At 36.6% G+C, this 19,639-nt stretch overlaps 1 protein-coding gene across 1 annotated transcript; it reads right to left on the minus strand.

The window, feature by feature from the left end:
• Positions 1-4,692: 4,692 nt before the first annotated feature.
• On the minus strand, positions 4,693-19,639 carry LOC131935458 (uncharacterized). The gene is made up of 9 exons (XM_059291851.1): positions 19,565-19,639; positions 19,099-19,156; positions 18,854-18,961; positions 16,505-16,624; positions 15,568-15,763; positions 7,149-8,533; positions 6,169-6,476; positions 5,463-5,681; positions 4,693-4,824 (listed from the first exon to the last, which is right to left on the minus strand). Exons 1-9 carry the CDS (start codon positions 19,616-19,618, stop codon positions 4,693-4,695), a joined length of 2,580 nt encoding a protein of 859 aa, XP_059147834.1. The 5' UTR covers positions 19,619-19,639.

Genomic DNA, 19,639 nt, shown 5'->3' on the forward strand with positions numbered 1-19,639 from the left:
AGTCTTGACAGTTGTCGGAATGGTTGGATCATTTTCCAGCATTTATAATATGCTCAACGAGAATTAAAATATGCCTAGTCTTTTTAATAAAAAAATAAATAATTAAAATGTTGATTACTCACATGAATGTTGAAACCCTAGAATGCAAATTACCTCTTAAATAACTTGTTAAGCTTAATGAAAGCGCACTAACGCACAGTACACCCAACTACACATAAAAAAGCAAAATGTATTGCTTAAAACATTAATCACCTCTTAAACCATACTTTTTTGTAGCTCGTTTTGTCTTTTTACTTAGTGGTAGGTCCAAACAACGAGAGAGCAGCAGTGTTTCTTCCAGGCATCTCTTCGGGGGGGGGGGGGGGGGGGGGGGGGTCGGAGAAAAAAGTCTGGAAGAAACTGCGAGAGAGAAGGCAGCGTATATATATATATATATATATATATATATATATATATATATATATGTATATATATATATATATATGTATATATATATGTATATATATATATATATATATATATATATATATATATATATATATATATATATATATATATATATATATATATATATATATGTATATATATATATATATCTGTATAAGGCGATATACCCAAAAAACAGAGTTCAGTGGCTGGAGTACTTGGCTTCCCAGGGACCACACATGAATAATATAAAGGAGAATGTTTAGAAAATATTTACTGAAATCTTTAACCAGTAACGTCGTGCATTTCAAATTCTTCCCGTAATGTTCGCTCTATCAGAGTTTCTTACAGGCATCTCTTCGGGAAGGGGGGGGGCAAGCCCCCCCGAAAAAATTTTAAACGCCCCCCCCCCCCCCTGAACGAAATGAAATTTATATCATTTATATAGAAAATATATACTTTTAACAGTGTCCGCCCCCTCCCCCCCCCCCCGAAGAAAGTCTACCCCCCCCCCCCCCCCCCCGGAGAAAAAAGTATGGAAGAAACACTGGCTCTAATGACAGCAAATTCAACTTCTGTTGATAACAGATAATTTTCTCATTATTACATTTACTCCGAGACTACATAAATAGATGAACAATCTCAAACAAACATCTGTAGACCAAACTTGTGAGATTATACAACACGATGGGCAATCTCAAACAAAAAAAAAGCTGTAGACCAAACTTGTGAGACTACACAACATGAAGGACAATCTCAAACAAAAAAAAACTGTAGACCAAACGTGTGAGACTACACAAATAGATGGACAATCTCTTAGAAAAAATCTGTAAAACGAACTAGGCGCATCATCTCCACACGGCTGGTACAAGCTAGAGTGTCAGGATCTCGATCGGCCTGTGACATGTGTCAGTGTCACAGTTGCCACTCTCACCTTATCTCTGCACGGTGTAAATGTATCTCATACAGATCTTTCGGCGTATCTCACTCTTAAAGGTTGCATTAGCTTGATTAGACACTATACACACACACACCACATACACCACACATATACACACGCACACGCTCGCACACACACACACCACACATACTCACACACACACCACACATACACACACAGACAGACACACCACACATACACGCACACACCCGCACACACCACACATACACATACACACACGCACACACCACATATACACACAAATGCACACATTACACATACACACGCACACACATTCACACGCAGATACAGGATTGCATCTTGAGTGTTACAATTCAGTGGTACCTTGACATATTAATGCCCCAACATACGAGATTACTTTTTTAGATACGAGCAATTCGACACACGGACATACATAACGAATAAAACTCGTATCTTTAATCATTTATTAAGCTGCAACTTGCAATATTTTTTTTAAAGTTGGATACTTTTGTAAAGCTTTTCAACTAAATAATGTAACTAAGGCTGGTAAAGTCAAGACAAGATCTACGGGTTTCACGTGGGCTAAATTAAAGAGAGAACTCGAAAACAACGAATATTTTACAGAGTTAGCTGCAGTCTTTTGCTCCTCGTGAACTTCACGAGAAATAATTCAAGTCATCATTGCAACCTGCTGAAGTTATTGAGAACTTCATTCAATTTGTTAAAATAGACAAACAGTATTATTCTATGGGGCGTGAGTTAACTTATTTCATGTCGAATTATGTAGACAGACAAATACGGCTGTGGCCGCTTTAGAAGAGGAAATACAAGTTAAATATCTGAAGAACATATTGAAATAAAGGTTCTACAAAATAAGACCCTACATCATTCAACTAAACCTCTGTAAACATTAGTTTAACGCGCGCAAACACCCAAACCGGATCAGACCGGGTCCTTCACGCCTCGTTTGGTCGGCCATCTTAATCTATTATTAGATCAACGGTCTCGCGCCCATACATTCGCTTGAGCCGGCTGGGCACCGGCTATCTATTGATAGCTGTCCGGTCTTCATCCATTTCACCGGCCGGCTCCCATCGAAAGCCCCCTGACAGCGTCTATTATGTCTACACCCCCGGGGGGTTCCAATCTAATCTCCCCGTGATATTCTTAGATATTGCCTTCAATTTGGCCGGATTTCAGCATATTGTTTTTGGTCGTGATGCAATTCTCAAGGGAGATGATCGTGGTGATAAATGAGAGTGTTGTTTTATTGATGAATTATTGAGGAATGGAAAGAAAAAATCTGAATGATGGAATGGTACTGATATTGCTGCCTACAGCAAAATTGTACAAATGTCAAATATGTTCAGAGGTATCTCTCTCTCTCTCTCTGTATATATATATACATATATATATAAATATATATATATATAAATATATATATATATATATATATATATATATATATATATATATATATATATATATATATATATATATACATATATATGGTCTCCTGTCAAATTATCTGAGACAAAATATCCCAGACAATTTATCACTGAACAAATGACCTCACCACAAATGTAAAAAAAAAGTGCTATCAAATCATTATTACACAAAACTAAAGAATGTTAAAATCGACTAAAATTATCCTAAAGACCATATATATTTTTCTGTTAGATAGGTTGTCTGAGATCAACATGAAAACGAAACATGCAAACACAAATACAAACACAAAAGAAAACACAAATGCAAACAAACGCAAACAAAAACGCAAACACAACGCAAACTTTCAAGGAAACAACGTACACGTAAACGCAAACACAACAAGCAAACTCTAACACAAATACAATCGCAAAAGAAAACACAAAAGCATACAAACGCAAACGCAAACTTTAAAAAACGCAAACTCAAACACATAGAAATAGAAAATAGAACGCCCAATAGTGTACACACACCGCATGTTTATAGTTAAAAATCCTTAGACTCATTTGACGCTAATAGAAAACAATTGTAAACCACAGCAGACTGCTGCAAAAAGAAGAGAAAGTTTCTGGAATGATGGTGTTTGCTTTATGAAATAGGCTGGAGTACTTTAGCAGCAACAATTGTTAGTCAAGTTGTAGTTTATTAAAACGGGCAACATTGTCACCAAGTTAAGTACCTGTGTACTGATACGGGCGGTATTGTCAAAAAGTCGTAAGACTGGACTGAAATAAACAAAATTGTTTAAAAAGTCAAGTGTTGGTGTACTGAAACTAGCAACATAGTCACAATGTAAAATACTAATATATTAAAACAAGCAGCATAGCTACAAAGTCAAAAGGCATTATTGTCACAAAGTGCTGGATACTGTGTTTTAACTTCGCACTCATGATAATTACATTAAGCTTATGCTTTATTGCAGCTTCTTGTATATTTAACTCAACGCTTTGATACTTTAATACGATGCGATTTATTTTGCAGGGGATAAACGTGTGTCTATGTTTGGGGTGAGTAGATTACCTGATCAATATAAGTAAATGGTGAGCAACTACTCATCACGATTTGGTTCACTGACTGTGACTTCAGGTTGATATTTTTGTGTCTTTAGTGTGACAGACAAGTCAAGTGGAAAACGTTACTAGATACTAGTCGGAGACTTGCGTGAAGGCATGTCCGCCTGCTACAGTGTTTAACTAGTGTTTAGCTCCAGTGTAAGGCTCAAGTATTTAGCTCTAGCATTTAGCTGCAGTGTTTAGCTAAACTATTTTATATCAACCGTTTAGCTTAAGTGTTTAACTCTAGTGTTTAGCTCAAGTGTTTAGCTCTAGTGTTTAGCTCTAGTGTTTAGTTCAGGTGTTATTTCCAGTATTTCACTCAACTATCTAGTTATTATTATGCGCAAACAAGGATATGAAATTGTACCTCAACTACTAATGAAGCTACAACCACTGAAAGTTAACACTGTGATAAAGTTGTAAAAATAATTAAATCTGAGAAATAATATTAAAAAAAAAGCAAAGTTTATTTTTTCAATCGCATATTTGAGCCTCGACATTTTAAAATATTGCACAAGGGGAATAATAATGAAATTTAAATACAAATATTAAAAACAAATATTACTTCCCTTGAAAATATCACAAAACGTGTCAAATAAAGGGCAAGGAATATAAACATTACTTAAAAGACTTTAAAAATAATACAAACTTACAGTTAAAAGAAAATGGAAAATATGTTTACAATATATTAATTATATTACATGCCTTACACGTCGAATAACAATGACATCGTTCCACGTTTAATGGTAAATAAAAAATGTATCAACAAAGTCCTCTGTGCGAACAAGTGCAAGATTTCAGCTTCTATATCCCGTACACCAGACGTGTGTTCTGTCTGCAGGCTTTAAGTACTGTGTCCACAGACACATTACGAAGTTCTGCGATACGCTCGGCTGTGTATAAGGCTAGGCCGGGGTGGGAGACTTTCAACTTGCTCTGTTAGGGATCAACACAAACCGGTTAAATAAATCTCTAAGTAAACATTATCAACATTTTAAAAGACTTTCAACTTGCTCTGTTAGGGATCAACAACAACAGTTTAAATAAATCTCTAAGTAAACATTATAAACATTTTAAAAGACTTTAAGGGACCAACACATACAGGATAAATCTCTAAGTAATAATTATAAAGAGTTTAAAAGGAACTGAGACACTGTAATATTTGTTAGACCGATAGTCTCGAAGCTAATTATAATTTACTTAGTAAGAATGGCAAATCTAATATTGACTTGTCATTTGCCCTAGTCAAGACAATAATCAAAAGCCGAGTTTCTTTCACACATTTTACTCTATGAGGAGGAGGGTATTTCGAGGAGAGAGATAGAGAGACGATACATAAAATATAGTATTTTCTAGGTAAATTGTATTTTTTCATTAGTTAGTGAACAGGGGCGTAGACTTGCTCCGGTGGGTTGATCGTCACGTTTCAACCCCGTTCCCCTAACCCCTCTAGGGATGACAGAAAAAAACTAAAATCTAAACCCTAGAGTGAATATTCCTAGTAACCTTAACATCATAATATAAGCCTTAAAAAACTTAATTAGTTAAGCTACTAATTGAACAAGGTAACTTACCCTAATGGCCCCAGGTACAAAGTAAGGTGCATCTGTCTCCAGTAGCAGACGATTGAGTGGAATTCTGGCAGCGACCGTCATGGGCTCTACAGCTGACTGGTAGGTGATGACAGGGGTCAGGCCAATGTACAGGTTGGTGAATGAGGTCAGCCAGCGCCTGGCTGTTTTCTCATCTCTGGTGAAACAATGGAGGTGGATGCTGTGGTCTTGTGGTACCATCTGAAGATAATAAGTTCTAGTTAGGAGAACGTTCATGAGTCCACCCAGCTCTAATGAGTACCAAACTCATGTTAGGATAAATAAAGGCGGATGGTCAAAGTGCTGACCTCACTTTCCCTTCATATACCGAGGTCATGAAACATGAAATCTACTTCATCTACCAAATGGATCTCTAGGTGTTGTTTTTACATTACAACAGTATAACAGTAAAAAAATGTCTTCTACTAATGAACCAAGGTCTACATGTTTACCCTAATGTTTACAATATATAACAATCATAACATACTTTTTACCAATGAACTAATGTATATGTAGATAGCCCTAAATTTAACCATTAATATTTGTCGAGAAATAACGAGCCAATCAACTATGGTTCCTATTGGTCATATAACCATAACCATACCCTTCGTTTAAATAATAAAATTTACTAATGAGTTATAAATCATCTACCTTTAACCCTGTATATGAAACATAAACCAAACATTACCTCCTGCATTATCTCCAGACAGTCATCATCAGCATCACGACAGTGTATGACCAAAGGCAGGTCCAAATCTAGCGCCAACTGCAGCTGAACTCTAAGGACACGTTTCTGGACGTCTGCATGTCTGTGGAATGTTCCAGAGTAATCCAGGCCAATTTCACCAAGGGCCACAACTTTTGGGCGCTTCAAAACTTTCTTCAAGCCTTTGAGGTGGCTATCTGTGAAACCTGTGGCACTCTTTGGGTGGCAGCCAAAAGCAAACCAGATGCCCTCAGTTCCTGCAACTGACTTCAATACTGTATCTCTAGGATCTGTATTTGGGGAATGGGTTTTAAAAAATTAAAAATGTTAACCAAATATGATGAACTGTATGGAAGATTTATTAATGCTATTTACTTGGTAAAGTAAGGTGTCTTAACATATTATGTACATGATGCAACATATTTATGAAATCGCACATACAAAATAAACAAATGTTCAAACTTTTTTATAAAATATCACAATGCGGATATCTCTAAATTAGTGTGTCAAAAGGGGTGCACTATGTTATAAAAAATTACAAATTAAATGGAAAATTTACAAATTATGTTGAGCTGAATGAAAATCGATCTATTGATAGTATAAGAAAATAAAATGTGTTGTGCTGAATTTGAATCTAATTACTGATAATGTTCTAAAAATGTAGACTTACATTATGCTACATTATTTAGGAAATTATAATAAATTGCGTTGAGCCATATTAAACCTAGTTATTGATGTTCTAATGAATGTATCAAAATGTATGATATACATCGTAAAATCTAATTATTACTAATGTACTAATGAATGTTCCAAAATGTATGACCGACACAAAATGTATGACTTACATCTAAAATCTAATTAGTGCTAATGTTCTAATGAATGTGCCAAAATACAATGACTTACATCTTAAAATCTAATTAGTGCTAATGTACTAATAAATGTGCTAAAACGCAATGACTTACATTGATCATCAAATGTGTTAGGGTCACAGAAGACAGCCACACAGCCCTCATAGTTGGCTGGCATTGATGCCGACACCATGGCCTTGAAGCTGGGGAAACTTGTGCCCCTGTCCAGGCCCATCTGCTTGTAGATAAAGTCAATGTGACAATGGGAGTCAATGAACTTGTGACTGTAGGTTTGGCTCCGGGCCACCAAATCCCTGCTCCATTGTTTCTTAGGCTGGGAAAGCTGGCTAAAAGACTCGGATCTTCGGTAGGAATTTCTTGGTGGCTTGTTGTTGAATGTGAGGGGGAGAGATTTAGGCGTATTCAGGATAAAGTGGGTATCAGGGGTGTAGGTAGGTTGTGGGGTGACGGTGGATTTAGAAGTGTAGTTGGGTTGAGGGGTGCGGGTTGATGAACTAGATCCAGATCGGATTTTGTTTCTTAGATCTTTTACTTCAAAAACTGGTTTCTTGTCTCCCCTGTACGAAGATCCATGACCTGAACCATAAGAATGTGCTGAAGTCGGCAGTGATTTGAATCCTTCTCGTTTGGGCGTGTCTTCACAACAATCTCCATATTCATTCCTAGGCTCATAACTTTCAGTAGATTTCCCTGTCCGGCTATAATAACCGCTGTATCTGTTAGAAGACTTTTCATTGGATGACCTGGAACGAGATTGACCGTTGACTGAAGTAGGAGGACTGTCCTCCCCACAGCCACAAGAACTTGAACTAGATCTTCGAGGTGATCGCTCGCCTTGTCCTCGCAGACTTCGAGATGAAGATGACACGCTAGAACCGCTGCTACGTCTGGACAGCGAGTGAGTCCCCCGAGCATCAGGAGATGGATGTTGGTTACGTGAGGTCTTCACGACCATCCGCTGTGGACTGTCGTCTGAGTTAACTACCTCACGTCTGCTTACTGGAGTCGTCGAGTCATAACTGCTGGGTGGTGAGATTTTCAAAACAACGCTACGTGGTGAAGTCTTACGACTGTCTCTTTTGGAAGAAGTATGTTTTTCTGAGGTGGATTTGGGAAATACCTTATCTCGTGAGGACAGTGATGCTACACGAACGCTAATCGTTGATTCAACATAGCGATCGTCTGTTGATCTCGCAGTTTTAAACCTGGGCTTGGATTTAGTTGAATGTGAAGATTCTTGTCTTTCGGTTCGCCTGTACTTTAAAGCTTGAGCACAGGAATACTCCGGAGAAGATGGTGGCGATCTTTTAGCCGAGCGGGTCAAACTGACCATCTCGCTTTTAAATTTGTCAAAACGACCTGAACCTCCACGACCCCTGGAAGAGGAAGCAGACGAGGATCGACTTCTGCCACGTGTGGATGTGGGTAGCAGGCGACGGGGCGTGTCTTCGTGTTCCATCTTAGTCGTGTAGGCGAAGCTGTGTCAAGAAACAATATATAAGTAATTTACTTAATGGGGATGGCGTGTCCTAGCGATAGAGCGACAGACTGCTAACCTGAAAGTCTCGAATTCGAACCCAGATTTAAGTCAGTAGAACGCCGTTGAAAGTAAAGACGGCTGGGCATAGTGCTGACCACACTATCCCTTCATAAACCGAGTTCACAGAAAGAGGTGAAGTTTAATTACTTCCACATGGACCGCGAGATTCGAATAGGGAGTTTTTCTTTTACTTTACTTTGAGATAATACTTCATTTAACATCATCAACACAATGCTGCACTAAGCATACTTAGTTGTATTGATTTATCACAATTTAAGAATTTTCATTACGACTATAAAACAAACATGATATAAATCTTCAAAATCAGAAGAAAACTCAATCATACTTTAAATACTACTTCATTGACAGGTTGTAAATTCGTAAACATTAAAGAATATTAGATTGACTTCCTTTTGTTAAGGCCATTGTGTTTTTAAAACTAAAGTTATACAATACTACCCCACTGTAGTTGTGTATAAAGTTGTGACACCTTAAAACTAAAAGGAAGAGACTTTTTCTGTCGAGCTTTATATAGGTATATATGACAAGATAAACTGTTTACAATATATGATTTTGCCGCGTAAAATAAATATGTATATATTTCAAAGCATCGTATTATTACTATTCAGATACTACTACGCTATACACTGGGCGGCAAGATATGGTATTCAGTATTCACATTATGTGATGCATTAGACAAAGAAATAACATTTTTAAAATATCTCAATTAATCCAATACTACCTAAACATTTTTATCTAACATGATATTAGAATACGGTACAAAGAGAATAATGTCAGACTGTAGGTGAGTTGTATTCAACACCGTGTCAACATCTAATCATTGAAAGTTGGCAAATGTTAATCACAACAAAAGTGCTACACGCTAACCCACGCCTCTATATAAGCGAGACACCACAGCTAAATCGTATGGAGGGGATTAACAAAATCACCAGTTGCGCAGTTTAAAAAGATTTTATCCTAATATGGTAAGCACTATGGAGCAGGTAAACATTGAAAACACTTGATTTTTTAAATATCGCTACGCAACAAGAAAAAGGAAAAAATTATGACATAAAAATACATCTTACCTGCTAGAACTTTGATTAATTGTAAAGCGACTGTGGGTGATCCAGTAACTCCTAGAAAGATAACGAGATGCCGTCAGATGCTGGACCGTCCGAAAAATAAAACTGCGATTTTAGGTTGACAGATAATTATATAGACGTGCTTTCGTTTTAGGTCAGAGCCAGCAAGGCGGAACGTGACGTCATAGAGGCGAACACAGGTGGGCATGTAAACAAACAGGCGTCACAAGGTGGCGCTTCGGGGTATTTTGACCAGGGGAGGTAATGCAGCGCTACCCTTTTTTGAGACGCTTGCATTGTATTATGCAAATACGGAGAACACGGATTTGTTGTGATAGCTTCATTGTGTTTCTCATCAACTTTACATCAAACGGTGGTCATTAATCATGAAGCGATTAAGGTAAGACCATCTGGACATAAATACAAGATATAAAGGTTGACTGTCGCTATGTGATAGGGTTATAATTAAGTGAGTTAGACTGACGTCATGTGGATCTACGGCAGCTGAAGTATGACGCGTAAGATATCACCTGTAGTGAAAGACCAGGTGGTGTCAGTTGTGTCAGGCCTTAAACTTGGATGTGTTATCGGTGGTGTTTCTTTTACATCTGCCACAAGCACAACACAAGGTGGAGTTTTTTTATTCAGAAATTTTGATAAGGGGTGGGGGGGGGGCTTTTGAAACTTGGTATGACGGAGGAGGGGGCAATATTTAGAGTAGTTTAAGTATATATTTTCGATAAAAATATTTTTTTTTAATTTTAGTATAGGGGAGGGGGGGGGGGGGGTGGACGTGCTCACAAGGAGGTGGGAGAGGGGGCATTTGAAACTTGGTATGACGGAGGAGGGGGCAATATTTAGAGTAGTTTAAGTATACATTTTCGATTAAAATATTTTTTTAAATTTTATTTAGTTTAGGGGGAGGGGGGAGTAGACGTACTACCCTCGAAAAAATGACTGACATACACACTATCCAAGTGAATTAAATTCATTAAACATCTGTTGTCAGTAGGGGTTGGAGGAAGGCGATCAGAAGGACACGAATAACGCCCAAAACGTACACAACTAGACTACGGGACTAGGAGAAGATACTGGCGGGTGATACATTGAGGTGTTTGGTCGACCTAACCTGCATTTAAGCCTAGTTGGTTGTGTTGGAACTATTGTAATGGTAAGCCTAGTTAGTAGTGTTGGAACTACTGTAATTGTAAGCCGAGTTGGTAGTGTTGGAACTAATGGTAAGCCTAGTTGGTAGTGTTGGAACTACTGTAATGGTAAGCCTAGTTGGTAGTGTTGGAACTATTGTAATGGTAAGCCTAGTTTAGTGTTGGAACTAATGGTAAGCCTAGTTGATAGTGTTGGAACTATGGTAAGCCTATTTGGTAGTGTTGGAACTACTGTAATGGTAAGCCTAGTTGGTAGTGTTGGAACTAATGGTAAGCCTAGTTGGTAGTGTTGGAACTAATGGTAAGCCTAGTTTTTTAGTGTTGGAACTACTGTAATGGTAAGCCTAGTTGGTAGTGTTGGAACTACTGTAATGGTAAGCCTAGTTGGTAGTGTTGGAACTACTGTAATGGTAAGCCTAGTTGGTAGTGTTGGAACTAATGGTAAGCCTAGTTGGTAGTGTTGGAACTACTGTAATGGTAAACCTAGTTGGTAGTGTTGGAACTAATGTAATGGTAAGCCGAGTTGGTAGTGTTGGAACTACTGTAATGGTAAGCGTATTTGGTAGTGTTGGAACTATGGTGAAGCTGAACCAACAACGAAAGTGTGTGTGTGTGTGTGTAGGTGGGGTGCGGTTTAGATCCGACTATAAATACAATCATTTATGTCGTTAAAATTATTAAGTTTTTGGTGGTGGATTTTCGCGAAAAGAAATCTATGGTTGTGCACTGTTGTGTGAAAGACTGGCAGAGGTCTGAACAATTTCCAAGACGACTTGCTCTCGATTACAGAGACGGATTAGGGGAAAAAAAGGGGGGGGTGGGGGTTAAAACATGTTTTTACATTGGTGAAATTACTGGAGACTGGACAGCGAAATGTGACAACCGGTGTAGGAAATGGGGGCCGAAACTATTGTTTCGGAGTGAAGAGGGGGAGGCGGCAAATGTCTCGCTTATATGGTGTGTGTGTGTGTGTGTGTGTATTAGCGTGCTTTTTTGCGTGTTTACGTGTGTGTCTGGATGCGCGAGTGTGGGTGTGCTTGTGTGGGTGCCTGGGTGCGTGTGTGTGTGTTAGTGTGTGCGTGTGTGTGTGTATATGCGCGTGCTTTTTAGCGTGTTTACGTGTGTGTCTGGATGCGCGTGTGTGGGTGTGCTTGTGTGGGTGCCTGGTGCGTGTGTGTGTTGGTGTGTGCGTGTGTGCGTGTGTGTGTGTGCATGTGCCTTTTTTCCCGTAACCCTCCTGTCAAGCACCGACGTAAAAAAGAACATCAGTAATGTCGACACATTTCTCAACCACTTTAGTCCAGCAGGCTCGAATCGAGTAAAACTCACCCCCATACAGGCCGAGTTGTTGACACTTGGCCCAGGCGCCGTCACAAACAGTGTTTCTTCCAGACTTTTTTCTCCGGGGGGGGGGGGGGCACTTGAAATTTTCAGGGGGGCAGTAAACTTTCTTCGGGGGGGGGGGAACAGTGAAAAGTATATATTTTCTATATAAATTATATAAATTTCATTTCGTTCGGGGGGGGGGGGGGGGGTAAACATTTTCCGGGGGGGGGGGGGGGGGGGGCTAAGACCCCCCCCCCCCCCGAAGAGATGCCTGGAAGAAACTCTGGTCACAAAAACGGGGATCCCATAATAGAAATCATTGTCATGTTACATGGCTATAACTTTTTATTACCTCTTTTCCCTCTAGACGAATAAGCAATGTAGGTAAAAAAAATGTGCCCATAGACTATCGTTCCCTCTTTCTAAAAATCTTTTGATTGCAAAACCTTTTGCTGACAATAGTGTCAATTCGCGGCTAAGGGAGACCATTCTAATTATCATGAACTATTGATAAAGAGATAATAGTTTTAGAAAAAAAGATAAGAAGTAGCTGTTTTAATTTTAAGTTAAATGTATGTATCCTTTAGTCTTAATTTCCTCTTCAATATTTTTTGTACGTGTGTGTTATCTGTGTGTGTGAGTGTGTGTGCGGGTTGATTCAACTACTTGAGTTAATGATGTTGTAGAATAAAAGATCGCTTACCCCCCCCCCCCCCCCTCCATCCGGCCTTCTTTACAATCTACACGGAATGAAGTTCCATTACTTATGAGTGCGTTTGTGCATGCGTTAGTATATGTTGATAAATACTTTCACCTATTTAAATTAAATTTGCTTCTAAGCAGGGGATACGTTTCGGCTATAAAATGTTTCGTCCCATTACCAGGGAAGAAAACTCATTTATATCTCTTCAAAATGCCTATTCGCCTCCCTTGTTTGTTACTAAAAGATTTTTTATCAATTGTGAACTGGCGAACATAGTTTTCACAATATATGATTCGTAAAAACAAACACTAACAAATAGTATAATGCAGGACATTTTAGTATCTGACGTGCATGTGTATTAAAATATATTTTAAAATAGGCTGATAAAAAATGTAAAATCACATAAAAATTTTGCTTGTAGAGGTAAATTACCAGTTTTTAAATTATTTTTTTTTTATTTTGAATGTAAATGCAATTTTTTAATTGAATATGATAAAACAATCAGCTTTTGAAGGCAGTTAAATATTTTTAGATTTGAGGTTGGTGCTACACAAATTATATATGAATTATACTTCCGGGAAAACCCAGCATTAGAAAAATCTAAAAATAGATGTTCGTCAGTATAATATCATGTTTACGTGTCTCCAACTTAGTTGTGCGCGGTTCCGCGTCAGGGTTTATAGAATTGGGTTATATATATATATATATATATATATATATATATATATATATATATATATATATATATATATATATATATATATATATATATATAAGAATAATTAATTTTAACTTCCAAAGGCTAATTATACTCTATAGACATACAAGATCACTCTATATTACATTAAAACGGTTAAATGTACGGTAATATTAAGTCATGAAACGGCTAACTATCAGCTTAGTATAACTTGTATAACTTTTTCCACTAAAACTTCATTAGAAAAAACAAGCATAACTAAATAGATATATGTGTATGTTATGTTTTGGTGAACATATGTGTAATCAAATGCCCTTCCAATTGTGCCTATATTAAAATTGTATGTTTTAACAACTTTTTAGTTAACTCACTGTCGTTCTGTCGGCAGTCTGTCTGTCTGTCCAGATCGAAACGCCCGAGCGAAATTTCGGACATACCTAACTGACAGATTCTTTTCAACTTTGGGACGTAGGTCAAAACATGTAGACAATGCAACATGACATCAATTTCGACGTAATTGGTTGCCTAATTATTTTTTTATGCATTAATTAAAAATGTGTCCAAATTAGTAGGGTGTCTCATCAAACTATTCCGCACTATTAGACACGCGGCATCACGTTCATTAGGTGCGCATTGTTTCTAGTCATGCAATTCTATTGTAAATTAAAGAAAAATTAATGAACTGAGAAAAATTCATTAAAAAAGCGTTTTAATAAAAAGCTTTTATGTAATAATGCACTAAAAAGTAGAAAATAAATTATACACTACTATTTAATTAACTATAAAGAAAAGCGTGGGTCACTTCCTAAATATTAGTAAAGGTATCCAATAGATACTAAAGTGACCCACGCTTTTCTTTATAGTCATTTAAATAGTAGTGTATAATTTATTTTCTACTTTTTAGTGCATTACCACATAAAAACTTGTTATTAAAACGTGTATTATGAATTTTTTAAATAGGTTTTTATGTAGGCTTAATTGCAAACAAAAAATGTTTGATATTTTTTTTTTGCTATTAATTTTTTTTTTTCACTTCTCCATGAAGTAATACCTATCGAATGATCAATTTTAAGCAGCTTTGTTTATTTGTAAAGAAAAAAAATCAAGTTACTTAATTTAATGTGCATGGATATGCGAATAAATGAATGCATTAAACACTAGTCGGTTACACGTGAATTATTACAATGTAGAACTACTTATTTGCATTCACGAAATATACCTGCTATGAAGCACAGATACTTATTGAAAAAAATTAACATTATCCTCTTTCTCAAAGTATTGTTTAGACAAAATAACTATTATTTCACGTTTTATTTATTTAAATTCGTTTTCAGAATCAAAATGACTTAACTGGGATAAAAAATAATAAGCAAAACATGTGGTATTTCACAGCACCTAATCAACTTTCTATTTTTTTAAGGGTCGATAGATATTCGTCAAATACGATTGTTTCAAAAATGCAGTAGATCTATATCTCTCCATCGGGCGAATTTTAGTCAGTCAAAAACACAAACAAACACCCGGGTTCGAAGGCACAGAATCATTCATTCATTATGTAAACATTGACAATTTTTAAAGCCAACCTTTGCAAGGCAATCTAACAGACAATACAATATAATGCAACAGCTAATATCAATAAGAAACAAGTGTTTTATTTTAAAGGAAAAAGAAAGAAAAAGAAAAAAAGGAAAATGGCACATTTAGTTTCTTTAATGAATTCACTTTTATTTTTATTCAAAAGAACGTCATCAAATATATTACACTGATAACACTCAATATACTACATATACGTATATATGTTTGTGGGTATATACGAATGTCTTACTATTTCAACTCTAAAGTCACAGATAGTTCACCGCAAGCATTTTTATTTCTATATAATACTACATTGTATTCACTCAAAGAGATTTACCCAGATTGTACAATGGATAATCTCCAACACACAAACAACACAGATTGTATCTATTGCAATGATACAATTGTCGCTAGACTCACACCATAAACGCTCGGACAATTCCTCTGACGTTGACCCGGCAGACTGGACAATCTCTCATGGCCGAAGCGCAGTCTGCACACGACGATAGGTGACCACAGGGCAGAAAGACGACAGCCACCTCCTTGTCCATACAGATCTTACACACTGTCTGCTGACGTAGCTGGTTGTTCTGTTCTTTAACGACTCGGGTTTTCTCTATTAAAACATAATTTAGATATATAAACTATTTATTTTTTAAAAAATAAAATAATTTTTAAACAATTATGAATCGGAAAAACTGAGACAGTAATTGGATTTTAGCGTTTTACTAACAAACATTCTTTACATAAGTTAAATCTTAGGAAAAACAAACTTCAGTAGTTTTATTAATTAACAGGTTTAAACGGATATATTATCTTGTTTTTTTTTTTATTCTCTAGACAACCACTATTCTAGGCGAGACAGCTCCAAAATCAAACAACTGCTGTAGTTTGTTCTTGGTTTGACAAGATTAAGAACAATGAAAGCAAATACAAAAAGAAAAGCAGGTTGAAATCTGAGTCAACGGCCTATAAAAAATGACACATAATACTTAATTGTGTTGGGGGAAATCCCTTCGAACACTAGAATTACGGACGAAGAAGAAGGACAAATAATTGTATTCCTTGTTTTTTAGGAGTGGAATGCTTATACCAACAGGATATTGCCTATGAACGCCCTAGAGGGAAGCTATTATTACAATACAATATTAACATTACGAGAATTCAACTACAACTGATTATCCGACCACATCACTTTATCTTTTGAAGGCTTTGAAATTATCATTAAGGAAGTACTACACAACTAAAATTAGTGCATAACTTAGATTTGTCTAATCTAATATGTGTAACGTGTTCTAAGAAAAAAAAGATTAGAAATGTGTTGCTAAATTGCTACTTCATGAGCGTGTAGGCCTACCTAACAGCTCCGAGATGTTGGTAGAGTTTGTCTCCCTTGTCTCTGAATGTTCCATAATGATTCTGAGTGGCTCATCATTTTCTAGTTTATCGATCAGAGTGTCAGCTGAGATAACGGAACCTAAAAATGAACAAATGAGATAAGGGGTCATCCATAAATGACGTCACGCTTTTTTTGACGATTTTTACCTCCTCCCCCCTCCCTTCCGTCACACGTCGTCACAAAAAGCCAGACCCCTCCCCCTAAAATGACGTCACACCTCAACCTACAACCCCCCTCTCAATTGCAGTTGATTTTTTTTAAACATCGATATTTTTACCAAAATCTTGTCTAAACTATTACAATTTATTAAAACAGTTATCTAAAACGCGAAATAACGTCTAAAATTCGTTTTCTAACATTGCTTTTTTATAATGCAAAAATGTGACGTCGCAACATCTGAACCCCCCCCCCCTCCCCCTCATCACACATCGTCATAAAATTACGGACCCCCCTCCCCTCCCCCCTACGAGTGTGACGTCATTTATGGATGACCCCTAAGGGAACCTAAAAAATGAACAAATGAAATAAGGAAACCTAAAAAATAAACAAATGAAATAAGGAAACCTAAAAAAATGAACAAATGATATAAGGGAACATAAAAAATAAACAAATGAGATAAGGGAACCTAACAAAAAAACAAATGAGATAAGGGAACTTAAATAATAAACAAAAAACCTAAAAGAAAAAAAAACAAATGAGATAAGAGATCCTAAAATAAGAATGAGCTGAGAGACGTATGACAGACAACTGGGACAATGGAACATTTCAGCATGAAACATTACACGTACTACAGTTAAAATAAGAAAACAGTAAAGTGGCTGACAAAAGAACAGCTATAAAATCAGACACAGAAAAGTACTTAAGTATATCAGCTAGGATTATATAATCATTAAGTTTGTCGACATCGCTGTAAGCATTTAAAAGGGCAACAGACATTATAAATGTCAACACCAAAATAGTTTAAAGGTCACCCAACCCACTTTTAGTAGACTTGTAAAAAGATTTCTAATAACGTAATCTTTATTAGTATGTTGCTATTTCAGTTTTAACTTCTAAGTAGGCGAAAACGATAGCACGACACTGTAGGCCTTATCGACTTCTACGTCACTGTTATAAATAGAATTCTTATAAAATATAAGATGTGTCTAAATAAAGATTCCGATTGTACGACAGGCGTTTAAGCGTGTCCTAATATGCGACTTAACATTGCTTTTAAGAAAACAAAGATGTTTGTTTCGTCTAAAATTAGATCCGGATATTGTTTTTAACTTTACTAATTAACTCAGGTCAACAAGTGGACCACTGTATTATCAAGATAAGAGAAGCGGCCAATAGAGGTTTCTTCACCTAAAAGTGGATTATCCTGTTAACTTTCAACACAATTAATGTAGTCATAGACATTCCCATAAATATGAAATGTTGTGTTAAACTAAGTAACAACTTAGAAATATTTTTAGCAACCAGGATTCATTTACTTATTCATTCATGTAAATAGCGGATGCATTAGGTAGATGTGAAGAATCACTTGTAAGTTCTCTGGGGAAAAAACACCTATAAGAGACACACGGTTCTTACTTAAAGAAATCAGCCATTAAATCAATACAAATTTGTGGGACTGTGTGGCCTAGTGGCGGAGAGCTAGTCTGCTGACCCGGAAAGTTGAATGCGGGTTCAAGTCCGTAGTAAGTCCCTGAGTCCACTCAACTCGGTTGGTACATTAAATCACAAAAGCGGCTGGTCATAGTTCTGACCACGCCATCCCTTCATATGTGAACGGGATGATATTAATATATAAAATCAAGGTTTGAAACGGTGTTGTGTACGTTTTATATTGTTACACGAACTGCAGTGTTTTTAGTCGAAAAAAACAAGACACCTCAGTTAAAATGTGCAGGTCTTGTACAGTTTAGTTTTACAACACCATTTAACCCTGTATCAATTGACAGACTTGCGAGGTAAAAATACAATAAACAACGCTTAGCCGACCCATCTTACATAGAAATAATGGCTAACTTATTATCTTTTCTAAATACATTTAGTGTTAGGGTATTTATTTGTAAAAATAGAAATCACCCATTAAACATCAACATGCAACATCTACCCCACATCTACCCCACATTCCTAGATTGGTAAATGTGTACGATAATGTTGATATGACATTTTAGAACAAAAAATTAGATGTTAAATTTGAATCGACATCAATTAGAAATTTTTCCAGATATTGTTATTGTAAATTTACTCATAACCGGTTGTTACAATAACATTTACTGAGCGGTAACACTCTTTTATGATCCATATAGGGCTTACCTTCTTCTTTAATTTCAGCTGCCTTTAGTAAAGCATCATCAATAGGGAAGCCCATATTGACCACTGTGACAACAGCTGGGTCCCTTTTGAGTGTGTTTTCTTTTGGACCTGATGACAAGATTCAACATTGATATTTTTGTTTCTAGTATTTTATATTATTGTTAGTTTAACTACAGATGTTTAGTTAAAATAATTAAAGATTTAAACCTTATTGAGACACCAAGCTGATCAGAAAAATCACATACTTATATATGCTCCTAAGCTTGAGACACCTATTTTGTTTAAGACCATTTGCAGTGAAATCTGAAACATTATAATTAACATTTGAGCAAGTTTAATCACAACCAAAGATAATCTCCATTATACAATTATAAACACGTTTTTCATAAGCAGGAAGGAACAGAAATAACATAAACCTGATATTATCTCAGGTATCTCTTGAGGAGGCACTGCCCACCGCTCCACTTCCACCCTCCACCCCAAGAAATAGTCAAAATGGATAATTAATATTTAAAGATATATTTTAACCAGTGTCCGGCCCGCGCTTTAAGTGCGCCCCCCCCCCCCCCCCCCCCCCCACGGTAGAAAAATGTCTGAAATAAAGACTGCCATTTACCGTTAAGTGTTCAAAATCCAAAATAACATTTAACCTATTGTATTCAGCTTTGAAATACTAAAAATGTATGCATTTGCCATCTGAATAAAACATACCTTGTCGTATTCAGAGTTCAGTGTGTGTACTGCATCCACAAAGACTTGCCCCATCTGTTGACGTATGAATGCACA

The sequence above is a fragment of the Physella acuta genome, unplaced genomic scaffold (assembly GCF_028476545.2).
Source record: "Physella acuta isolate Inbredline_101_S28 unplaced genomic scaffold, ASM2847654v3 ptg000145l, whole genome shotgun sequence".
Taxonomy (NCBI): Eukaryota; Metazoa; Mollusca; class Gastropoda; family Physidae; genus Physella; species Physella acuta.

Bases quoted from the DNA above. Each gene is read 5' to 3' on its own strand.
- LOC131935458 (XM_059291851.1), bottom strand. From the start codon at position 19,618: ATGGGGCAAGTCTTTGTGGATGCAGTACACACACTGAACTCTGAATAC. The intron at 16,625-18,853 runs GTAAGCCCTATA...GTTCATTTTTAG, and splicing joins AGCTGAAATTAAAGAAGAAG to GTTCCGTTATCTCAGCTGAC. The intron at 6,477-7,148 runs GTAAGTCATTGC...CCCCAAATACAG, and splicing joins TAACACATTTGATGATCAAT to ATCCTAGAGATACAGTATTG.